Source organism: Penicillium verhagenii (assembly GCF_028828195.1).
Source record: "Penicillium verhagenii strain IBT 33310 chromosome Unknown utg000005l_segment0_segment0, whole genome shotgun sequence".
NCBI classification, from domain to species: domain Eukaryota; kingdom Fungi; phylum Ascomycota; class Eurotiomycetes; order Eurotiales; family Aspergillaceae; genus Penicillium; species Penicillium verhagenii.
Window position 1 is genome coordinate 2,158,579 of NW_026643169.1, and position 23,160 is coordinate 2,181,738.

Genomic DNA, 23,160 nt, shown 5'->3' on the forward strand with positions numbered 1-23,160 from the left:
TAGGATGACAATGACCATAATATGCCATTGGTAAAAACACATGTGCATCTCAGACACAATAAAAAGTATAAATAGTCCCGACGAGCCCATTCGCATCATTCTCACGACCAGTCGAGATCCAAGCGCTTTTACCCCAGCTTTCCTTTCCCTCGTATACTCCTCCCCGCTCCCGCGAGAAGCATCATCACAAACCACACCACCATCCACCATGGCTCCCGCTGCCACCGCATCCGCGCCTATTGCGCCGCACAATCTCGCCAAGGAAGCCCCGCTCCATATCTTCCCCGACGGACTAAGGACAACCGGCCAGCACGATCCCCTCTACGACCACATCCTGCCATTTGAAAAGTTCCCCAAGCAGATCACCGGTCCTACAGTCTGGAACCCGGAGGAATATCGCTCCAAGCCAGAGACATGGACACACCAGTTCACCTCCGACCAGATCGAGGAACTAAGCAACGCCGCAGATGCCTTCCTTGCATCCAAGACCCCGCTCACCGGTATTTCCAAGGTCCGTGCTATCTACACTGCTACTGCTGCGCCTTGAACTATAACCACGCGCACACATATGTAGAAAGTACACATCCAACTAAATCTCGCGCGCAGAGCAACTTCCAAGTCCCCGTCCTAGCCCCATACCTGGAGAAGCTCCGTCTCGACCTGATCGACGGCAAGGGCTTCATCCTGTTCAAGGGCTTCCCCGTCCAACTATGGGGTAACCACAAGTCGGCCGTCGCATACATGGGCCTGGGCACATACCTTGGCTACTTCGTCAGCCAGAACAGCCGCGGCCATGTGCTCGGCCACGTCAAGGATCTCGGCGAAGACTCCACGCAGATCGACAAGGTCCGCATCTACCGGACAAACGCCCGGTAAGTGAAAGTCCACGCTGCACGCATATGCATTTCCAGCACCGCAAGAACCCCGAAAGTTCAAACAAAGAAAATCCCCCGCTAATCCCCCGGCCCGCCATCAGCCAATTCTTCCACGCCGACGACTCCGACATCGTCGGACTCCTCTGCATCGCCAAGGCCCTGGAAGGCGGCGAATCAGACCTCGTCTCCTCGCACAACGTCTACAACACACTCGCCGCCGAGCGTCCCGACATCCTGAAGACCCTCACCGAGCCAATCTGGTACTTCGACCGCAAGGGCGAGACAAGCACGGGCGAGAGAGAGTTCATCCGCACAAGCGTCGTGTACCTCGAGCGAGGCGAGAATGGCCGCGTATACACAAAGTAAGGCACAACCCAGCCCAACCCCCAAAAAAGACCATGCATGTTCTAACATTTCCCTTTCTCTCTTCAGGTGGGACCCCTACTACGTCCGCTCACTTAGCCGCTTCTCCGACGCAGGCATCATCCCCCCGCTCAGCGCAGCCCAGCTTGACGCGATCCAGGTGCTCGAGGACACCTGCAACCGACTCAGTCTGCACATGATCCTTGATATCGGCGACATCCAGTTCCTGGCTAACTCGCATATTTTGCACGCGCGCACGGCGTACACGGATCATGCGCCGCCTGCGCCGCGCCGCCATCTTATGCGGTTGTGGCTTGCGACGCCTGAGAATGAGGGCGGGTGGAAATTGCCTTTTTGGGACTCGAATGAGAAGAAGAGGGGGGGTATTCAGGTTGATGATCAGGCGCCTGTTGCGCCGCTTGATGCGGAGTAAAAAGTTGGGGCTGGATATTTTTATGTGTTATGATTATTATTTGTAGATATCTTACTTTGTGGAATTATGATTATTCCTTTGGCTTTTTGGTTCTTGAAGTTTTTGTAGGTTTTTTTTTTCTCTTCATTGAGCTTTGAGCTTGTTTTCTCTGGATGTGATTGGTCTTTCGAGGTTGGGGACTTGAGATCCATTTTGCTGCATGGAGATCTTGGATGCGTGCAGAACCCACTATATTGCTTTTTATGTAGATGCACCAATCACAGCAGGGTTCGAAGGTGGAAAGCAGCCGTGTACATAATAGTAGGACTAATAGTAGCGATACCAGGCTTACTAGACAGATCGAGGGTATTTGAAACGATAGCTCATCATTCATGGGTATAAAAAAGCCACCAGCAACGCCGGACAAAATGCTACTCGAGTAGTACTATCATATTAATGCACAAGCTTGTAACTGCCCCCACTAACAATCTCCAGTTTTCCTTTTGACACCATACCAGCCAAGAACTCGCGCAGTTCCTCGTGGCTAAAGGGGAATCCACCGGGAACAACAATGGAAAGCATCATGACAATGCGCTGCAAAGGCATGGAGCCTTGGTTCGTGAGCATTCCACAGATAAACTGCCAGTAGAGGTTCATCTTCTCCATAGCGGCCGCTTCAGCCGTTTCCTTAGCCGCGGCAGCGGCAGCAGCTTCAGCTGCAACTGCGGCGTTTTCTGCATCGTCGGTCGGATTGTCGTCTCCGGCCATTGAGCCGGACTCACCTACTGCGCGGTGCCTGTCTTCGGTGGGGAGGAATTCAAGAACCCGGTACGTGTCACGTTGGACTTCTGTGAGGATACGCTTGCTGACCCAGAAGAGACAGGCACTGCGGACTAGGGGTGGTGTCATTTCCAAAGAGTCCGCGAGCTCGGATGCGGTTTTCGTGACTGGCTCGTCGGAGTTGTCTTGGAAGGCGTAGATTACAGTAGCTTGCCAGGTGGTGACTTCATCTGCGAATGAACGGTCGCCCAGCTCCAGTTCAACATTGACTTGGCCGAGACCGTTACGCCATGTAAGCTTGCGAGATTGCTTGAGAGCCTCGAAGCCTTCGGAATATTTCTCTTGTAGAGAGAGAATCTCTGCTGGAACCTTGAATTCCTGGTCTTGGATCTCGGGCCAAAAGAAGCGTGACAAGATCTTGGTGTGAAGCTCCGGTATGTCTCGTCTTGGAACTCGCTTGGAGGTCAAGCGTGAGGGCTGCTTGTTGAATCCTTGATCGTTGCGTACAACGACGTCGACACGGCGAGAGTCATGGATATCGCGAAGCATTACCTCGCACGCCTGTAGAGCCGAGTCACCGAAGCGCACTTTGAGGAGTTCAAGGACTGAAATCTCTTGGTCGTACTCCTCACGCTTCTGTAAGAGGCGATCAGCCAAGAGAGTTTGCAATTCTTTGACGAAGGTTTCTTTCGAGTCGAACAGGCTAATGAGACTATCAATAACATCGGAGCCTTTTGCTTTCCGATAGTCAGGCGCAGCATCAATGGGGTCAGGCATCCAGTTCATGTCATTCCAGTCAAGCTCACTGTCATGCTGATTCATGGACAGCTGGTGTGCCCTTGTCAACTCCGTCGCCAATTCTGCCAGAGTATCTCCGGAAGATAATGACGGTGCCTCCGTGGCGGCAGTGGATGATGGCTCTGCCAGTAGACCACTGACAATAACCCGCACTGTATCCTCACGTTCTCTCAAATAACGTCGAATGGGTCGGGCAATCCGATCAAGGAGCACACCCTTCGGGTCCAAGAGATGGAAAGCGCGAATAATTGAGATGTACAGTTGCAGGATCTGAACTGTGGAGGCACCAGGGTGTAAAAGACGTTGGTTTAGGATGGCAATGAATGACTGCGTGACATGTGCTCTAGCTGCAGGATGTGTTGTGAAATGTCGCAAGTCCTCAATGGCACCAGAGCTCACAGGCCATTCCACAATTACATCAAAAAGCTCACTAGTTCGGAGAGCACCCAACCGGGCAATAGCAATCTCTTGCCACTTCTCCACGTCTCCAAAACTGACATCCATGGCACCCGCCATCTGATTACCAGCAGGAGGCGTGTGAATAATTGCCAGTACTTGAACTGCAAGCCTAGCGAAGATATTTTCAACCCAGTGTTTTAAATGCTGGGCAACCAACGTTGGCCTTTCCCATCGGCCATTATAAGCCGCACCGGTGTATGCCGCGCGCACGAATGCAGTCATCATTACATTCATTACGCTGGCAAAAACCTTCTGGGCCTTGTCTCCACCAAGTCCCACGAGTTGCAAGCCATTGAGGAAAGCCAAAAGTCGGTCACGAGCCACAGTAACAGATCCAGGCTCTCCCTCAGTCATAATCCGTGCCTGGGCATCTGAATCGCTCGATTTCCAATCCTCATACGAGACGGAATATTGTCGGTCTACCTCCATACCATCCTGGCTGACATCCTCTGAGGTTGAATCTTCGACCAGTGTATCAATGCCCATAATAACAAGCGCGTCTCGTGACAGCTCGCCAGCCAGTAGTGTTGAGATGTGTTCCCAAGGCAATGAATATGAAACAACTGTATGAAGAACTCGTTGTGTCTGGGTTAAAATGCGCCCTTGTTCGGATATCGGTATGAGAGGCATCAAGTAGTGCACGATGGGTGCAAGGTAGATTCTCCGGGCCAGTTGCAAACAGTCCACGATTGTCCTTAGCAGACCCTCCTTCTCAGGGCGGACAAGAAGCTATTTCCCAGTCAGCAATGCACATGGCCTTGATATCGCGCAAGAATGATCCTACTTCAAAGAGCTCGGTCCGAAGATTTGTGAGAAAATGTCTCCGTATCTCGTCGCCATACCAATCAAATAAATTATTCTGTGCCGATTGTCCGTGTTGCGCGGCAGCTGTCAAATATGCCAGCGCCTCTCCAGTTTCCTTGGACGGAGGGCTGACCCGATTCCATTTATTTAAGAGTTCGCTCCCATCGGTCTCTCTGTAATCGTAAATGGGCGCAAACCCTCGATCGGGTACGGATAGGAAAGCCGTTGCGGCAGACCACGCTTGGTCCCATGCTAGTCGGTCTGGAGTATTGTTCAAGGGCTGGTAGATTGATCCAAATGACTCGTTTCGAACTGTTGAGGTCGATTGAAAGGAGGCGTTCGGAGTCCCCTCGTTTGAATTGGATGCGAATGGTGGCCGAGCTTCGAGTGACGCGGGGGAGAAGACGGAGCCAAAGACGCGTCGGCGTCCCGCGCTGAGGGGGATTGTTGATATCATGGCGCTCAGGGTAGTTTCAGCATTGTGAGGTGCAAGATCTGGAGTTGAATCAAATCAATCCGAGGTGTCAAGCTGTGTTGTTGAATGTGAGTTTGGGGATACCCATGATGCTCGGCGCGTGGTCACGTGATTCTCCATTCTTGCAGTACGCGATTGGACATTTTAAGCTGCTTGCGATATATATAATCTACATAAAACTATTCAAGTAAGATGAATATATAGATTCTTTCTCTGTTGGTATAGAGTAACAGGAACTATATGTAATGCTGGATCGCTGGATGCAAATGAGCGTGAGACTGACCCATGTGGCTTGATGCGGCAGGATTCCAGGAATAACAACGCCCAAGGCAAAAAACAACAAGCAAATGTGCAACTCAAATCGGGTGCAACGCTGAACAAACATATGACAAGGGGGGGGTATCGTGTCACCTCGGACATCAAAGTCCGTAGAGCATAAACAGGCCATGAATAAATGGGTTCTCATTTATGGAGGAACCTTGCCAATATCACATTGTAGATCATTCCCAGGTCTTCAACAAGGGGAGTGTTAACTCCCCGTCTAGTTATCCTCGACCTTCTCCCACTCGCTATCAGTGCTGCCATATCCAGAGCTATCGCCACCAGCACTGATGCGCTTTTTAGGATCTTCCTCGGTCGGCTGAAGTCTCGCAGACACGGCACTTCCAGTTGTCACAGCGGTGGGCTTCTGGCCAGCCAAAGACTCGGTCTCTGTTTCACTGTCGGCACTGTCCACGGAATCCTTCTTCCTCTCGGATCCGGTTGTTTCTGCCTCGGCCTGTGCTTTCTTTTCAGCTTCCTGTGCTCGCTGCACGGCGCTTACTTCACGCGCGAACCAGTTGATGGAGTACCATAGACCGGCGCTCAAGAAGGAGAGAACGACAAAGTGGATGCTATAGGTGGCTAAGAGGAGGGCGAAGAAGACAAGCTGGAGTGCGGCGAAGGAGGCATTTGTTGCGATCAACAGTGTTGGGGTGGGGCCTGGCGTGAAGACGCTCGACCACAGCTCTTCCACGAAAGAGGCCATGGTGTGTGGGTGTTTATGGTTTGGTGAAGGCGCGTAAGGTGTAACCCAGGAGTGACGTCGTTGGAACGGAAACTGGAATCCGTAAATAAAAGATGGAGGGAAGAGGATCGGGCTTGAAGTTCCGAGATTTGGGAAATAAGCAGGAAGTTGGATCCACTGGAAAGGCGGACAGGAAGAGGGGCAACTGAAGCCGAAATTCGAATGGTCCAACAAGAATAATCAGAAATCAGAACAATCCACTACTTATTTACAATATGGAAAAGACGATACCCCAGGGGTTCATCATCTATAAATTATAAAGCCATTCAAGTCCTTCTCTTCCATTAGTAATGGGTCAGGTGTAGTATCAGCCGCTTTGTCGCGGGATTCCATCATTCTTGTATTGCGGCCCGATGGTGACGGCGTGACCGGATATTCGTATAGCCTTCTGACCTGCAGTGGGATTTTTCTTATTTGAAATCTGGACTTCTTGGTAAAACAGGGGTCGTATTGAGTTCTCGGCGTGAGACCGAGACTAAAATGTACCATAAGCTAACCCCAGTCCAATCTAGTTGAGAATGGGGGATACATAACGGTGATGTTGGAGAGAGAGTGTGTGTCAATTACAAGAATGTTATTTGTCTTATTTATTTACACGATTGGTCCTAGTATTAACCTCTTGGTTCTTGAATATCATGCTATTGCAGGCATTCATGATTTCTGCAACTCAGACCCTGCCAATCCCAAGACTTGGCCAATAGCCGCCTCAAAAGACTCCAATCGGTCTCACCCGATTACGCTTTTCCCACGCTACCCCACGCTTAACCTTAGTCGCTGATCAACCCCGTCTTTTCCCCATGCGGCCTTGGCACCTTTCCAGTTAGTCCCAATTCCAACGCTCATTGCCGTCATCGCGCACCCCACCCCCGACCTGTCCCCGTAAAACCACATCGGCCTATGGCATAATCGTCCAATCAGCATCCACTCTTCTAGAGACTGGTCTACAACATGTCGAAAAAGGAGGGGGTGGATACGCGATAGGGAAGCCAGCTTCCAAGCCCCAGACATGGAATTGGAATTTCTAACTTGTATAAATATACCCGGGAAATTCCTTCTAGCCCATTCTCAAAGCTCGGTGGAATTCCCTCTTTCTCAATCAGGTCTTCCAAGGGTTCAATCCTTTCTTATTTCTTTCTCTCCAGTTCTCATATACAACTTTTCTATTACCAAATTCCCATTTCCTCCCAAGAAATGGCAGATCAGCCAGAAATATCCAAAACCTTCTCGCCCGACGACGGTGTCATCGAGGGCTTCACCCATCATGCAGAACACATCACAGCAGACCGGGAACCATATGGACCCGCGGGTCTGCGGGGACTGGCGAGCAATCCGTTCGTGCTCATGTGTGCTGCGTGCTCAACGCTGGGTGGTTTGATTTTTGGTTATGACCAAGGTGTTGTCTCTGTCATCTTGGTGATGGACCAATTCCTGGAAGAGTTCCCGCGCATTGCAGGTTCGGGTGCGGGGTTTTGGAAGGGTCTACTGACTGCCATGATTGAATTGGGTGCACTGCTAGGCGCCTTGAATCAGGGTTGGATCGCCGATAAGATCTCGCGACGATACTCCATTCTGGTTGCCGTCGCCATCTTTACCGTTGGATCTGTCCTGCAGACTGCCGCGGTGGAGTATTCGATGTTGGTTGTGGCTCGTTTGATAGGTGGTGTGGGCATTGGCATGTTGTCCATGGTTGCACCATTGTATATCTCCGAGATTAGTAAGTCACTTACTTGGATCCCATCGGGGTATTTTCCATTGGGCGATAACTAACATTTCTTTCTTCTTGACTAGGTCCCCCAGAATGCCGTGGAACACTGCTCGTTCTTGAGGAATGGTGTATTGTGCTTGGAATTGTTATCGCTTACTGGATCACATATGCCACCAGATACATGGCGGGAGAATGGGCATGGCGTCTCCCTTTCCTGTTGCAGATGATTCCCGGATTCATTCTCGTTGGTGGTGTGGCAATCCTTCCATTCTCTCCCCGATGGCTGGCTTCCAAGGGCCGCAATGAAGAAGCCCTGCAGAGTCTCTGCAAACTGCGCAACCTTCCCGACACAGATCGCCGTATTCGTCAAGAGTTCCTGGATATCCAAGCGGAGGTACAATTCCACCAAGAAATGAATGCCGAGAAACACCCCAACTTGCAAAGCGGGAGCGCCAAGGACTCTTTCCTGCTGGAGCTTGCATCTTGGGGCGATTGCTTCAGAAAAGGTTGCTGGCGACGAACCCATATCGGTATCATGATTAGCTTCTTCCAACAAGTAAGTTATAGCCACAATGCTTTCTGACATCCCATCCTAATAAAGACTTATAGTTCGTGGGTATCAACGCACTGATCTACTACTCTCCCACCCTGTTCGGCACCATGGGACTAGACTCGAGCATGCAACTCGTCATGTCCGGTGTCCTCAACGTCCTACAGCTGGTCGGTGTAACAACCAGTATCTTCACAATGGACAGCATCGGTCGCCGCAAGCTTTTAATGGTCGGCTCAGCCCTCATGGCCATTGCAATGATCATCATCGCAGCCTTGGTGGGTATCTACAGCTCTGACTGGTCAACCCATCAGGCCCAAGGATGGACCAGTGCAGCCTTCCTACTCTTTTACATGGTCGCCTTTGGTGCCTCCTGGGGCCCAATCCCCTGGGCGCTTCCAGCCGAGATTTTCCCCTCCTCCCTCCGCGCAAAGGGTGTTGCCCTAGCCACCTGCTCCAACTGGGGCAACAACTTTATCATCGGTCTCATTACTCCCCCTTTGGTCGAAGACACCGGATACGGAGCGTATGTTTTCTTCGGCGTCTTCTGTGTAATCTCTGGTGTCTGGACCTACTATTTCGTCCCCGAGACCAAGGGTCGTACACTCGAGCAGATGGATCATGTCTTCAAAGATAACTCAAGCGAGTATGAAAAGACTCGTCGAAGTGCCATTGAGGCGCAGCTCGTGGAGCGAGAGTTACTCAGCCCACACCGCGGGATTGTCTGAATGTTTTATTTTAGCAATACGTTATACGGGAGCATCTTCGGATCTTGGAATTTGCGGGTTAGCGATGGATTTCTTTATACTTAGGTAGCAAGGTCGGAGTATTCAATGATATGAATTATGATTATGGAATGACAAGGTTAACTTCTCCCGTATGCAAATGTTTGTACCTGGTCTACGCAAAGTCTCGTTCATTCCATACTGTTCTTGTCAACACCCAAATCAATGCAGGCGGTACCCGAGCCGACTTCCGTGCGCAAACCGGATCGCGATGCGAGAACCTAAACCCCCATTGCATCATTTTAGTGTCCGATGTGAGCATATAGTCCGGGGTAAATAGAGACCTCGGTTGAGGTATAAAAATAGGAGATAGGCCCATTAAAAATCTGAAAAGCACGGTGAAGAAAAGAAAAGCATTGTTTGTTAATCTTCGAACATGCGCTTCTCTCAGGGCATCAAGGCGGCGGCTCTCTATGCTCCAGCCGTGACCGCTATCGCTACAGGTCAAACAACCACCAAGATCCAAGCCCCTGCAACTGTATCGGTAGATGCGTCCCAGATAGTGGCACACGACTTCGCCTCCTTCTCGATCCCAATTCATTTCTTCGCAGACTACGCCGGTAAGTATCAACCAACCATCAGTCGTCAAAGTAAGGCCCAGACTGACACAGGTCCAGGTAACAAAAGTAGTCCAAATGAATTCTCTCGCGATATCATCGAGCTTCTACACAAGAAGACAGGCGCTTATCCCCACATCCGCGTAGGCGGTACATCGGCGTGAGCAATTCGATCCCAACTTCAAAAGCGGGGGTTTGATAACTAACAACCAACCCAAACTAGTGACCGGGCCATCTACAACGCCTCACAGACCGAGTCCATCATTCTCTCATCAGAGTACGATAATGGAATTCCTCTCGAAGTCTACATTGGCCCGACGCTTTTCGAAGGCTTTGAAAGTTTCCCCGGTGTTCCCTGGACATTCCAGGTGAATCTTGCAAATAACAAGAGCGACGCGTTAGATAATGCCCTTGCTGAGGCTAGAGTTGCACTGAGTCATATCAGGGAGAACCTGGTCGCATTTGAAGTTGGAAATGAGCCTGATTTATATCCTGGTGCCGTCAGACCGTTGGATTTCTCGACAGCGGACTACGTCCGGGAGTGGACTTATTTCGCAGATGCGATTTCCAACGAGGTCCTGCGGGGTAACTCTTATGGGTTGGATTATTGGAGAATTTTCCAGGCTTTGACATTTGTGTTCAAGGGTGATGGATTCTCTGCGTAAGACTTATGCAACTGTTGAATGGTGCTACCTTTTCTCGTTACTGATTCATCCAATACAGGGCTAAGGCATTCAATGATGGGATCGATGACACCGGTCACGTCAAGACGGTTTCTTTGCACCAGTATGCCTTTCAAAATAACCATTCGCCTACTTCTTATACACTTGCTGATAAAACGTAGATATGCATCTGGAAATCAGGCTTGGGTCCGACTGCAAAGTAGGTCATTTCCCAGCACAAAAGAAATGACCCGTATCTTACATGCTCAGATTCCTTCATGAACCATACCGCAATCGCTGGGAATCTAACTCAGTATATACCCGACATGGAAGCAACGTACGCCGCTGACCCTAGCATCGAATTCCTGCTCGGCGAGACAAACAGTGACTATATCAATCTCGACATGGCACAAGTAGAAGGTGTTTTCGGAAGCTCGCTTTGGCTGCTCGATTATTTGCTTTACGGAATGAGCATGGTAAATGAAACCTACCACCAGGAAAAGATTCCTAATGCAATGAAATAAAGCAGCTAACAGCTCTACAGGGTATCAGCCGCTTCAATCTCATCCAAGGAACTACCTTCGGGTACGCTGCTTGGGTCCCAGTGGAGAACAACGGCCAAAGACCAGGCGTTAGACCTCCACTATATGGTCAACTCGTTGCCGCAGACGTAATTGGTCGCCACAATAAAGTCCACGTCAAATCATTGGATCTCGGTCTCTGGGACCTGTCTGCATACGCTGTCTATGAGTCGGGTGTTTTGGCACGATACGTCGTGATCAATCTTGATGAATGGAATGCCACGACGAGCTACGTGCGTCCTACCCGGAAGGTTTCTCTCAGTGTACCACGTGGTGTGATCTGGGGGGAGATCACGAAGTTGTCTGGGCCTGGGGCTAGCTCTGATACGGGGATTACTTGGGGTGGTCATAGTTGGAACTATACTACCCATGGAAGACTTGGACAATTTGGAAAGAAGCAGTCTACGCTTGTGTATCCGAGATCTGGGCTCCTGAACCTGGACATCTTTTCTACGGAGGCTATTGTTGTTGAGCTACAAAGGTAGGGAGAGAGCAAGTCATATACATATGTAGCAATCTTTACTTATTATTCTTGTCATGGGGACTCATTACATAATATACTATGGCTACAATGACAATGGGTGCCAACATTGAAGGCCTGGTTTGAATGTTATTTGATAAAGCACTGCATCAACCTTGGAACCTTGAAAGTGCTCAAGTACAAATAACAACCTTTCCATAATTCTTCTTTTCCCACAAATACTGAAAAGCATCCTTCGCCTCGTCGAATGAAAACATCTTCTGGTCAACCACCGGTTTAATACCATGCTCAGCAATGAAAGCATTCAATGCCTCAAACTGGTCCACCGGCCCAACTGTGATTCCCCTCACAATAGCCATCGTCTGCAAACAATCCAAAAACCCACATTTCCGTTCAGTTCCCGCTCCACTCAAAAATCCTACCAGGGAGATGACGCCCTCCATTCGAACCGCCCTAAGCGACTGCGGCATCGTGCCCTCCCCACCAACTTCAATAACATGATGAACTCCCTCCCCACCAGGCGACAATCTCTTAGCAGTCTCGCCCCAGTCCCTGTCCTGAACATAGTTAATAACATGTTGCACGCCCATAGCTCTCAACTTCCCAGCCTTCTCTTCCGAAGACGTCGTCGCGACGACCGTGGAACCAGCCGCAAGCGCAATCTGTATCGCAAACAGACTCACCCCGCCCGTCCCTTGTGTAAGAACCCAGTCGCCAGGACCGAGGGCGCGATCTTTCAAGCCAAAGAGACAGTTCCAGGCCGTGACGCCTGCACAAGAGAGAGTGGATGCTTCAACCATGTTTAGACCCCGCGGCGCTAATACCAGTCCCGCTTCGTGGAAGACGGCGTACTGTCGCAGGGTTCCGTCGGCCACATTCCCGAGACTATACTTGCGCTTTTCGAGGGATGTCAGGCCGGACTGGTGGGCTGGGTTGAAGGCTGTGCAGACGTGGTCGCCGGCTTTGAATCGGGTTGTAGAGTTCCCGATGGCGAGCACGATCCCTGCGGCGTCGGAACAGGGTATTATGCCCGAGTTGGACGTCATGGGGTAGGCTCCCATGGGGATTGCGACATCGCGGTAGTTGAGGGACACGGCTTGGATCTGAATGAGACAATCGTTGGGCCCGATGTTATTTATGGGTGCTGAGGTACAGTTGAGGCCTTCCCAGCCTCCGTTTGGGATTACTGTCCACTGTGCGGTTTGTGTGATCGACATTTCAATAAAATAAGCACAAACCAAAAGTGTGCAGAGGTAATATGCGGTGAGATGCTTATTTTTATTTGACCCATTGATGGTATTTTCTTCTTATGTATACGTACAATGTACATTTCGCTTTATCTGATTGATTACAAATGGGATCGGGTGTCGGCACGTCAAGTCAGGAACGAGATAACAATGTCCATTGACAAAGTTGAAGAATATAGCTAACTTGTCATCTGTTTCTACTCTATCTGAACACTCAATCTTGATGCGAGATCTCGGGGTGAGTACTATCGGATACCTTCTACCTACCAGCCATCGCCCCAACAAACTTGAAAGCGCCAGGTATATTTACGCTATAAACGCTACCAGTAATTTAAACGATACGAGAGAAATCGATCCATTCCAAGCTTGCTATACATGACAATTGATGACCGAACATTGCGACCGTAAATAAATCCACACGTTGCCACCTGCAACTGATTTTCATCATCAAGGCTCCAGCCTATACACAGTCGGAATTTCCAAGGTTTGAATTTCCCAGCCTCGGCAAGTACAAGTAAGTAGTATTTCCCCCAAAAAAGAAAACACTCAATATAAACCCCAACGACGCAACAAACCAGCGATCACAATTGCAGGCGCTTTTCTTTCCCGGATGCCCGCAAATTCCAGCCTGGAAAAAAAAAATAGATCCACAATCGGCATCCCGATTTCCCCGATACCTGATCGAAAACAGAAAAACGAAAATAGAAATAGTACAAGCTCCAAAGATCCACTAACTAGAGCCTCTCTCCTTCTTCACCGCTATTCCCCCCTGATTCCGGGCGAAAAGAGGGAAGAGAGAAGAAAAAAAAAACAGCATTCACAACAAAAGCAAAAGCAAAAGCTCATCGCTGTCCCGAAAATCCCGTTTCCTCGGCTAACAGCTCCAGCCTCGCTCCGTCGAGACCCAGCTCGGGAAGCCGAGGAGGAGAGTCGCTCCGCGACCCGACGCCGCTATTCCGTGCATCAAGCTCGTCGGCTTTGTCTTTTCTTTTCGAGCGCAGGGATCGGAGCCAGCCTGTGAAACTGAATGGTGATTCTCCGCCGGGCTGGGACCATTCGTCATCGCGGGTATGCGATTTTTGGAACGAGGCTCTGATTCGCGAGCCTCGCCTGGGCAGTCGCGTGCTCGAGTCCGGGGTCGAGTTTGTCTGGACTTCGGATGTAGGTCCTGCCTCCATCGAGGAAGATGTAGTAGTTGGTGATTGGGGCATTTTGGCCGCCATTGTATTCGGAGCCGGGATCGGGTCGATTCGATTCGAAGCTTAGTTCGAAAAATTTTCAAAATGCCTTGTATTGTTCACCGATTTGGGGAAGTATTGTTGAAGGGTTTAAAATCGTGGGTAGGGAGATTCATTGAGTATCCCCATGTCGGGAGAGTCAAGAGATGAAGTCGGGCAAAAAGTAAATACGAGTATTTGGGTGGGGAGGAGGCATGACAAGTTATGGGGCTAGGCGAGGTGATCATCATGCTTACTGGCTGCGTCACTGGTAAGTTGATCTATCATGTAAGGAGGCCCCGTCACAATTCTTCTGGGGTGATTTTCCTCCGCTTTTTCACTAGTGAACTTTCCCGCCCGCTTCCCACCCGCTCTAGTCTTTTTTATCCAAGCTATACTTCCAATAGTTGGTCGATTCGGCATTGTTTATTTAAGAGAACCCCTAACCCCTTCTCCAGAAATAAGCCAGGGTTAATGCATACACTTTAGACTCGGCATTGTGATTCCTTCAAGCTTAGATGTTGTGCTCAGGCTGAATCGCTGCATGCGTCAACGTATTTCTAGAATTCAAATGTAAGGCTGTCTTCGGCCATCATTGCCAATTGATCGCCACTGGAGATCATTCCAATTGTGTTTTCAAAATAATTCAACCAGAATTTGAGACTGTCAAGGGTCTTTCGTCGTTAAAGTTGTCTCCAGTTAGTGGCGTTCCAGGTGGAGGAGGTGGTATCAAGCAACTTTGAAGATTCAGTTGCATATTCAAGATCGGCAAGTCGGCTTAGTTCTATCGGCTTGTTCACCGGATTCTCTTGGCATGCGGCGACTCCCAGCCCTGCTTCTAGGGGGACGCTAGCCGCTGTTGTCAGGATGTATTTGGGTGTGCGGAGTATGGAGTAGGGAATCATGCATTTTTCAACGCGATATGCGTCTGACAACTCTTCTTTCATGCTCAGACTCCAGGGCTATCGGTATGCAATTGGTAGGAAGGGGCATGCTGCGTTAGGAGATACCTGGAAACTAGCAACAATTGGAAAAGCTCACCCCCTTTCCAGTTCATCTTCCTGAGCAGTGTTTGCAAGAGTTGGCTTCTAAATCAAACCAATTATTTGTTTTATCCAATGCCAAATAGTAATTCATCACATCATGTATCTGTAGCTGGCTCAGGTACCCACCTACGCCTTGAAATATGGACTGAAGTAAGCCAAAGATTGAAGTAGGCAATCAATGTTCTCTCAATCACGCCAATATTCAATGTTCCCCTGGATTGACACTCACGGGACTCACCAGTCCATGATCCGGGATTTGAGATTTTTTGGGCCAATATTGTGATGCTCTAGTCCATATTTCTGCATGAGCCACGCTGTTGGTCAAAACCTGTTTAAGGCAATAGTGTGCTGCACGACCTCGGTACGATAGAGATTCATGAGGTCGATAGGTTGAGTTGCATTTCTACCTCATGTGTGTCTGGGCTTGCAAGGTTATCTCTAGCCAGAACCTTGGGAAATTCCAGATGCTTCACGCAAGTAAGTGCGCCATTGAGTATGAATCGTTATATTCGTCTCAAATCTGGTCGGCCAGTTCATAGAAAATGTAGCTCTTTCAGGATCATGCATTTCTTCCGGGAGGAAAACGGATTTGTTCACGAGAGGTTGATATAAGCCTCAAAACGCAGTATCAATTGCTCTTGGGACATCTGGATGAGCTTTAGATAAAGAGCAAAGTCCCTTGAGATGTGTATTTGTATGTGTAGTATCCATCGTGCACAATCTGCGAAGGTGTTCAGCAAAGGAGCATGTGCAAAATTATTGTACTCCATACTCAACATGGGCTCGTCTGGCTAGTACCTGTTTGTACTCGTTATTCTCAGGTCATACTAAAGGAAAGTTGCCAGTGGATATAACAATGTGTTTGCTGAAGCTTTGATTTCAAAATTAGTATGAACGGCGAAGGGAGACTGCAAACCCAATCGGGGATCATTTTGATCGCGATTGACCCAAAAGTTTACCAAGTATGGACTGTCTAAGCTCTGAAGTCAACATTAGCGCCAAAATATATCCAATGTTGACTTTTTGCACTGACATTGCTGAATTCGGAGAGTCACATACTAACATTGAAGTGCAAGACTTGATAACCTCGGGAGAGTCAAGACCCCGCACCGCTACAGCCCACGCGGTTCGCCACAAGTTGACATATTTCCGTATCCAGTAAAAGCACTTGAGCCAATGGAATTCAAAGTAGAGTAAGCAAACCCCAAAATCTTTTGGAGCACATCGGATAAATATCCACCAAAACAAGAAACATTTGAAGAAATACTAGTATGTATATGAATGTGTATCTCCTCTCATTCAACCTACTCCAAACCCCCACTAAAACGCGCACAGGTGCTCATTTGAGATAGAACTTGCGAATTTCCAAACATTTGAAGCCTCAACTAACATTTGGAAGCTTCTAGTCTAAACAATTAATTAGCCTTACTGTCCCACCGTGCTGCATATCTCCCAAAACATGGCACCTACGGCTACCGTCCTATTAAAGGAAGACAGCAACAATGTCGCGTCTGGTGCTATGGGTCTAGCGAAAGATGGGCGGAAGCTCAAGATCCGCTCATACCCCAAATTCGACACTCTCCACGAAGAAAGAAACTACCGAAAACAACACCTAGCTGCAGCTTTCCGCGTCTTTGCCGATCGAGGATACGACGAGGGCGTCGCGGGGCACATCTCTGTTCGAGACCCCATCTTGACAGATCACTTCTGTATGACCCCGCCCAAGTTCTTCCAATCTACACAATTGCAGCCAAGGTTGCTGACAATGTTTCTTTCCACATCCAGGGCTTAACCCGTTATCCATGCACTTCGCCTTGATCAAAGTCTCGGACCTGATTCTAGTCAACGAAGACGGAGAGGTTGTTGAGGGAGACGAGCCTATCAATGGGGCCGCATTTGCCATTCATTCGGAGATCCATAAGGCTAGACCCGAGGTTAATGCTGCGTGTCATGCGCACTCTGTCCATGGAAAGGCGTTTAGTGCGTTCGGTCGGGAACTTGATATGATTACGCAGGATTCGCTGCGTTTCTATAAGAGTCATGCTGTTTATACGGAGTTTGGGGGTGTGGTGCTGGATAGGGAGGAGGGGAAACGGATTACACGGGCGCTTGGGAATGGGAAGGCTGCTATTTTGCAGAACCATGGGTTGCTGACGGTGAGTGGAGAAGAACGATACAAATATCTCATGTCCAGGTGCCTTTTGAATGCATAAATTCTGATGCGCTTTGTTTTTAGGTTGGTGGGAGTGTTGATGAGGCGGCGTTTTGGTTTATCAGTTTGGACAAGACATGCCATGCGCAGCTTCTTGTTGACGCGGCTGAGCTGGGGAGTGGTCATAAGAGGAAGATTATCAATGATGAGGAGGCGGAATTCACGTCGAAGCAGGTTGGGGGGCCAGAAAAGGGGTGGTTGGCGTTCCAGCCATATTACGATGAGATTCTTGCGAGAACCAATGGTGGGTTCTTGCTGTGATCAGTTTGTCATGTATTAGTGGCATGGAATCATTGCTTTGATATCGGACAAATGAAGCAAGAATGGTATTAAGGAATCCATGAGCCATGGAGTTTGCTTCACGAGGAAAGCCGGTATAGATAGATTTGAAAATGCAATTCGTGCTAGCTTACAAATGTGATCAGATGGTATCTTAAAAGATATAGCAACTTTAAAAGGGCCAATGCTTAACGCCAAGTCAGTGCCTGCCCCGAACGCCTGTTAAAACTGGAAATAACAAAAAATGAAAAATGACTACAGAGAAGACGTAAAGGGATTGCATAAAACAGATAGTAGGGCTGTCAAATCACACCGTGGCGGGCCTTGAAAATGGATATCTTGTCGTCGTAAAAGAGAATTTCCTGGAGCTTAAAATGGACTCGAGAAGTGTCGCTCTCCTCCATCTCGCTATCAGATTCAGTAAAATCGTTCGAAAGGAGCTCGTTATTGTTCGCAGGTGGGTCACGATCATCATCACTAGTATCCTGGGTGTCGTCCTCAAAAGGACCTAGGCCATCATTACCAGAGCCGAAGTTGGAAGATGGAGGTTCATCGGAATCTGACTGATTGCTCGGGCCATTCTTTTCGATGATCTGGTAGCATTTGGATTGCAACCCGATGTAAGTGATCTTGAGATCCGGGCGGATGCTAACAATATCAAGGACTTGTAAGGCGAGCTCTTTCAATTCACCGCGATGAACAGAATGGCTAATGCGCGGCAAGTATAATGCGCGTAGTTGGGGCATCTTGGGTAGCCTTTGTAGGAAATAGTGCTAAAAAAAAGACTGTTAGCCGACGAACTTAGAATATTTATCTCAAGATTTACCCAGTCACGATAGTGCATGGCCATCCCCAACTCTCTCAGTTGAGGCATTCGTCCGCTAGTGACAAAGGACACCATTTCCTGGTTAAACATCCATTTATGCCAACGTTGACCCATGCTGTCCACATTTCCATTGCGCTCAGAGGCATCAATGAGAATCTGTCGGAGGCTCAATCGATGCTTCCGAACAATATGCCGATAAATCGCTTCAATGTTGACGTTTGAGTCAAAGGCTGGGGCCTCATGCAGGTAGACACTTTCCAAGGTATTCGGGGCGATTGCATCTTTGATGAAAAGCATCAGGTATGGAGTAACGGTATCCGTTCTCAGATATTTGATATTGAGTGAGTAATCATCTTTGCCGAGGCTGGATCGACGCCTCTCGCCTTTCTGAGACCGTTTCTGGGGTGGCTGAGGGGGCGCATACTTTCGACGTAGCGCCCTCCATAGAGTCTCATGTTCTGCGCAACGCATCACAGTAAGTGTAGTGAGCCGGGTCCAGTCAAGCTGGGGTAGAAGATGTGGTATGGAAAGAGGAACTCGTTCCAACTCCAGTACTTCGAGGTTCAATTTCTCGCTGTTGGTACTAGTGGGTGCGCCATAAATGTGGCCACTTGCTTTCGGGGCAGGGCTTGAAGAAATTGTGTTGGATGAAACTATTTTAAGCTCTTTGTGTGACTTGGAAATAGATGGTGTGGAATTCGATCCCTGCCGAGATACATGATCCCCAGTCTGGGTATCATTATCAGTGGATTCATCTGACTGAAGCGAGTCACAAGCCGAGCGCGAGATAATGTCCTCCTTCTGGGGAACGGAGTTCTGCTTGGATAAAATGCTGAGTATTCCCCCAACCTTTGGCCAATTGAGATGAGAGTCAATTGGGGGGTCGTTATCTTTGACACACATCACCCAGTCAGACAGGTGCGCCTTTAACGCAACGCCAATTCGTAATTCCGTCAGACAATGACGGGAACGTTCGATTAGAACAGCGAGCTCTTCGACATAGGCAGTCTCATCAATGTCGAGAACAGCTATACTCTTAAGTGGCGGTAGCACAGATAGCGAAGGATGTTCGACGTGCTTGTACTTCTGGGGAACACGGGAGCTTAACGTTGCCGAGAGTCGTAAAGGATTCTCTGAATTATCGTGCCAACGTACCCAGATGCGCTCCAATCGACATTGACCATGCGATCCGTCAGCCAGGGAGGCAAGGGCAAGCCAGATCTCACGAACGACACCGGTCGGCATGTCCCATATGAATGCCTCAAGATTGATCATGCGCGCTACAGCCAAGGCGACCAGTGTTCCCAACATTTTCCCAACCTCTCGATTCACCGAATACTCTTGGACCCAGCTGAGTGGGCCATTCCCGATCGAGAAAGTGCGGGTGAATTGTGCATAGTGGTTCCCTCGTCGTCCCAGCGATCTACCAATACCGCCGTTTATGTGATTTCCTCGGTGATGTGGGTTGTCACATCCACAGTGAGAGCAGTCTTCCGAAGATCGATCAAGCCTTGCCAGAGGGGCATGGTGGAAAACGTCCTCTCCCATGACCAAGGTTGATAGCCCGTACGACAAGGCATCCACCCCCGCATAGTCATCGCTTGATGAGTTCAAGGATTCAGGCCAGACAATATCGAATCGGGAGTACATGTGCGGGACCGTCAAGGCATGGAGGGTAGAACATGTCAATGCAAGGGAGGTAAGGTCATTCGTATGGGTGACCTATTGATGACAATAGTTAGTTTCAGCCTGTCAGAGAACGGGAAAGGGCGGGTGATACTTCTTTGATGATATCCTTCAACAAATCAAGAGGGAGCTCCAGGAGCTGCATCGGATTTTTGGCTGTTGGCTTAAAGCATGACCCGGTGTAGACTGATGGGGCAGTACCTGGTGTTGAAGTTCGAGTCCCGTACTGGTCGGAAGATGTGATCCCATTCCCTGCGATGCTGAGTTTCCCAAACGAGGAGAGGTGGCGCTTTACGAACATAGCTTCCGGATCCACCGAGGCGGTGCTTTGAGTAGAAACAAAATCTTCTTCATCTGATGACAAGGCTCCCTCTGAGCGTGGTCGGTCAGCCCACTCGGCGCTAGTATCCGCCATCAGGAGGATATGCCTGCAAAAACAAATCGGAGAGGCAAAGCGAGGTAGATAATCATATCCTGATGCCAAGAGGAGGAAGCGCTCCAGACTTGACCGTCAGCTATGGAATCGGTCTCGGGCACAAGAACGAAGGGGGTCTGGGGAAGCGATAACGCTAGTGCCAAGCTGGTTAGTAGTTCACGGAGAGATCCGTTCGTGGATCATCAGATAGCACTGTTTGGGTTAGCGTGTTGTTAGTAATCCCTCAACTACTCAGTTAGTCAGACTTTAGGCTACGGTTGGCCAAATTGGGTCGCCGCGTCAACAGAGATCATCGCAAACGGTAATGAAAATCCTCATGGCATTCAAAATTAAGTAGACGTAAATTAAATCTATCACTGCAGCGACCAAGCATACAAATCATTTTTTTCTAATGTTGTTCAGCGATGCCCACTATTCTTCATGTCCCTCAGTACTAATCACGACCCAATCTCTCCAGATTGATAGCCGCACTGATACATGCCAAATGACTGAACGCCTGGGGAGTATTGCCCATCTGCTCGCCTGAGATGGCCACTTCTTCTGAGAACATTCCCAAGTGGTTTGAGTATGACAGAATATTGTCAAAGTGGGAGAGCGCGAGCTTCCAGATGTTGGGGATAGGAACATCATATTTGGCAGCCTATATATCCATGGGTCAACTGGGGGAAATTTGATTGCATGAAATGAAACGATAGGTAGCACATACCCGAGCCATGGCTTCAACAAGCCAAAAGGTAACCATGATGAAGGCACCCTCACCTCCACCCACACCTGTGAAACATGAACATCAGTAAATGGCCCAGGGGGGGTTGGACAGCCAAAGGCTCTACAAAGCAAAGCGCATACCATCATTTGCCTTCTCATGGTCATATCGGAACACCATCTTGGCACTGGAGAGACCCTCCTTCTCTGGGCTTTGCAAAATCCTCTTCAGGGTGTTGATGAATCGCGGATCATTTGGCGCCACAAAAAAGACCAAGGGAGCGATCAGAATTGATGCATCAAGAACATCGGGGCTTTCATAGCTTTGACAGAAGTGTTGGCGCTCGGTATTAAACCCTCTGGTCATTACCTCATCATAAAGCTCATCGCGGACCTGAATCCATTTGAATCGATCCGGGCATGGCAAACTAGATCGTTTTTCTGCAAGCCGAATGCCACGGTCCAATGCCACCCACATCATGACCTTCGAGTAGATGAAATTCTGGACCTGACCACGAGATTCCCAAATGGACATGTCCTTCTGATCTCGTACACTAACCACATAGTTCACCATGCGCCGAATAGAAGACCATTGGTCGTAGGTGATGGGGTTTCCATGCTTGTTGTAAAGGTAGATGCTATCCAGAAGCTCACCATAGATATCAAGCTGAGTGTGGAAAACAGCGGCGTTGCCAATACGGACTGGTTTGCTTCCTCTGTAGCCATCCAGGTGTTCCAGTTCCACTTCGGGAATGTCGTACTCACCACGGATAGTGAACATGAGCGGAAGAAAAGGGCGTTTGCTTCCCGGTTCCATATCCTGAGCGGCATGCGGGAAAATCCGTTCAAAAATGAAATTCACGTAGGCTTCCGCTTCGCGGCTGTATCCCATCTTCAAAAAGACATACAGGGTAAAAGCCGTGTCTCGCACCCAGGAATATCGGTAATCCCAGTTACGAGAGCCACCCACATTTTCTGGGAGTGAAAAAGTAGGCGCAGCGACAATCGCACCCGTTGGCTTGTAAGTAAGAAGCTTGAGAATCAGCAGGCTGCGCTCCACTGTCTCTCGGTAGTGGCCACGAAAGGCGCACTTGCGAGTCCACTCCGTCCAATAGTCCGACGTTTCTTCCTCCATCTTGCCCAGGTAGGCAGCCATCGTGGCGGAACTTGGCACCGCCTTCTCGGGGCTATGCAGAACAAAGTGCAAAGTTTGACCCTCAGACAGGCGGATCCAAGCCACCAGGCCACGGCCCTGCAAGCCGGGTCGCTCCTCCAATGCCAATTTGGCCTTTGGGTATCCAAGCTTTTCTGGCTCCCGACAATCCGCGAAGATCTCGAGTTGCAGTCTCTCACTCAGACTCTCAAAATGAATTGTCTGCAGTCGATGCTTGCACATGTCGTTCTCCAGTTTGGCGCGGGCATTGTGCGAGTCGCGAGCATAGTTGAAAGCAGGGAAAAACTCGATCTGCAACTCCATTGATCCTCGACTGCACTCTAGCTTTCTGACTAAACCTGAATGCTGCAGTCCTGACTTGAAGCGGTTGGCACCAGGATCGTTGCACGGACAGTATCCAGACAGAAGTCGACCTGACTGGGCACTCTTCTTGGGTGTCACCGGGAAGTAGTCCAGCATCGTGACAACTCCATCCTCGTTGGTCCACCGGGTCTCCAATAGATTCGAATACGGTAGGTATCGTTGCTTGCTGTGGGCGTCAATCACCGAATCATGAGGTTCGATAGACCAGAACCCTCCTTTCTTATCATCCAAGAGACGACAAAAGACTGAAGGGGAATCGAAAACCGGCCAGCACATGTAATCCAAGCTACCGCCTTTGCTCACCAAAGCACAAGTGTGCATATCGCCAATCAGACCATAGTCTTCAATGGCGTTATACGTATACTCTGCCATGATGACGGTGATGAGACAGCACTGGAGTGATGGTTCAAGAAATACTGATATTCGACAGTACTGTTGGCAAATTGTATCCAAAGGTGGTAGCGGGAATGGGATAGAACAGGTCAGGATGCCTCTACCCGACCACACCGGGGGAGATATATGATCGCACATACAGGCCGGAAGTCCTAGGAAGCAACGACATGATGATGATCATGATGGCTCCCAGCTGAGGTCATGTCTGTTTATTTAGACTGGCTCT

At 49.3% G+C, this 23,160-nt stretch overlaps 9 protein-coding genes across 9 annotated transcripts; 4 read left to right on the forward strand and 5 right to left on the reverse strand.

The window, feature by feature from the left end:
- Window positions 1–208: 208 nt before the first annotated feature.
- On the forward strand, window positions 209–1,671 carry N7466_004334 (TauD/TfdA family dioxygenase; the record flags this gene model as incomplete). The annotated part of the gene is made up of 4 exons (XM_057163731.1): window positions 209–511; window positions 607–872; window positions 977–1,237; window positions 1,308–1,671. 4 exons carry the CDS (start codon window positions 209–211, stop codon window positions 1,669–1,671), a joined length of 1,194 nt encoding a protein of 397 aa, XP_057022412.1.
- Window positions 1,672–2,103: 432 nt separating this feature from the next.
- On the reverse strand, window positions 2,104–4,948 carry N7466_004335 (anaphase promoting complex subunit 2; the record flags this gene model as incomplete). The annotated part of the gene is made up of 2 exons (XM_057163732.1): window positions 2,104–4,416; window positions 4,472–4,948. 2 exons carry the CDS (start codon window positions 4,946–4,948, stop codon window positions 2,104–2,106), a joined length of 2,790 nt encoding a protein of 929 aa, XP_057022413.1.
- A 559-nt stretch (window positions 4,949–5,507) lies between these two features.
- N7466_004336 (V-type ATPase assembly factor PKR1) lies at window positions 5,508–5,993 on the reverse strand (the record flags this gene model as incomplete). The annotated part of the gene is made up of 1 exon (XM_057163733.1): window positions 5,508–5,993. One exon carries the CDS (start codon window positions 5,991–5,993, stop codon window positions 5,508–5,510), a length of 486 nt encoding a protein of 161 aa, XP_057022414.1.
- Window positions 5,994–7,223: 1,230 nt separating this feature from the next.
- N7466_004337 (sugar porter family MFS transporter) lies at window positions 7,224–9,015 on the forward strand (the record flags this gene model as incomplete). Its single annotated transcript, XM_057163734.1, has 3 exons — window positions 7,224–7,746; window positions 7,821–8,293; window positions 8,347–9,015. 3 exons carry the CDS (start codon window positions 7,224–7,226, stop codon window positions 9,013–9,015), a joined length of 1,665 nt encoding a protein of 554 aa, XP_057022415.1.
- Window positions 9,016–9,448: 433 nt separating this feature from the next.
- N7466_004338 (glycosyl hydrolase family 79 C-terminal domain-containing protein) lies at window positions 9,449–11,357 on the forward strand (the record flags this gene model as incomplete). Its single annotated transcript, XM_057163735.1, has 7 exons — window positions 9,449–9,632; window positions 9,690–9,789; window positions 9,853–10,290; window positions 10,353–10,415; window positions 10,474–10,511; window positions 10,562–10,767; window positions 10,836–11,357. 7 exons carry the CDS (start codon window positions 9,449–9,451, stop codon window positions 11,355–11,357), a joined length of 1,551 nt encoding a protein of 516 aa, XP_057022416.1.
- Window positions 11,358–11,526: 169 nt separating this feature from the next.
- Window positions 11,527–12,570, reverse strand: N7466_004339 (zinc-dependent alcohol dehydrogenase family protein; the record flags this gene model as incomplete). Its single annotated transcript, XM_057163736.1, has 1 exon — window positions 11,527–12,570. The coding sequence occupies one exon, from the start codon at window positions 12,568–12,570 to the stop codon at window positions 11,527–11,529; it is 1,044 nt and encodes a 347-aa protein (XP_057022417.1).
- Window positions 12,571–13,442: 872 nt separating this feature from the next.
- On the reverse strand, window positions 13,443–13,823 carry N7466_004340 (uncharacterized protein; the record flags this gene model as incomplete). The annotated part of the gene is made up of 1 exon (XM_057163737.1): window positions 13,443–13,823. One exon carries the CDS (start codon window positions 13,821–13,823, stop codon window positions 13,443–13,445), a length of 381 nt encoding a protein of 126 aa, XP_057022418.1.
- A 2,463-nt stretch (window positions 13,824–16,286) lies between these two features.
- N7466_004341 (class II aldolase/adducin family protein) lies at window positions 16,287–17,336 on the forward strand (the record flags this gene model as incomplete). The annotated part of the gene is made up of 3 exons (XM_057163738.1): window positions 16,287–16,572; window positions 16,649–17,019; window positions 17,100–17,336. Coding segments are annotated over 3 exons (894 nt in total), but the record flags the coding sequence as incomplete, so codon positions are not given.
- A 320-nt stretch (window positions 17,337–17,656) lies between these two features.
- On the reverse strand, window positions 17,657–22,913 carry N7466_004342 (glycoside hydrolase family 15 protein; the record flags this gene model as incomplete). Its single annotated transcript, XM_057163739.1, has 6 exons — window positions 17,657–18,127; window positions 18,181–19,902; window positions 19,961–20,238; window positions 20,744–20,942; window positions 21,009–21,073; window positions 21,149–22,913. 6 exons carry the CDS (start codon window positions 22,911–22,913, stop codon window positions 17,657–17,659), a joined length of 4,500 nt encoding a protein of 1,499 aa, XP_057022420.1.
- Window positions 22,914–23,160: the final 247 nt, after the last annotated feature.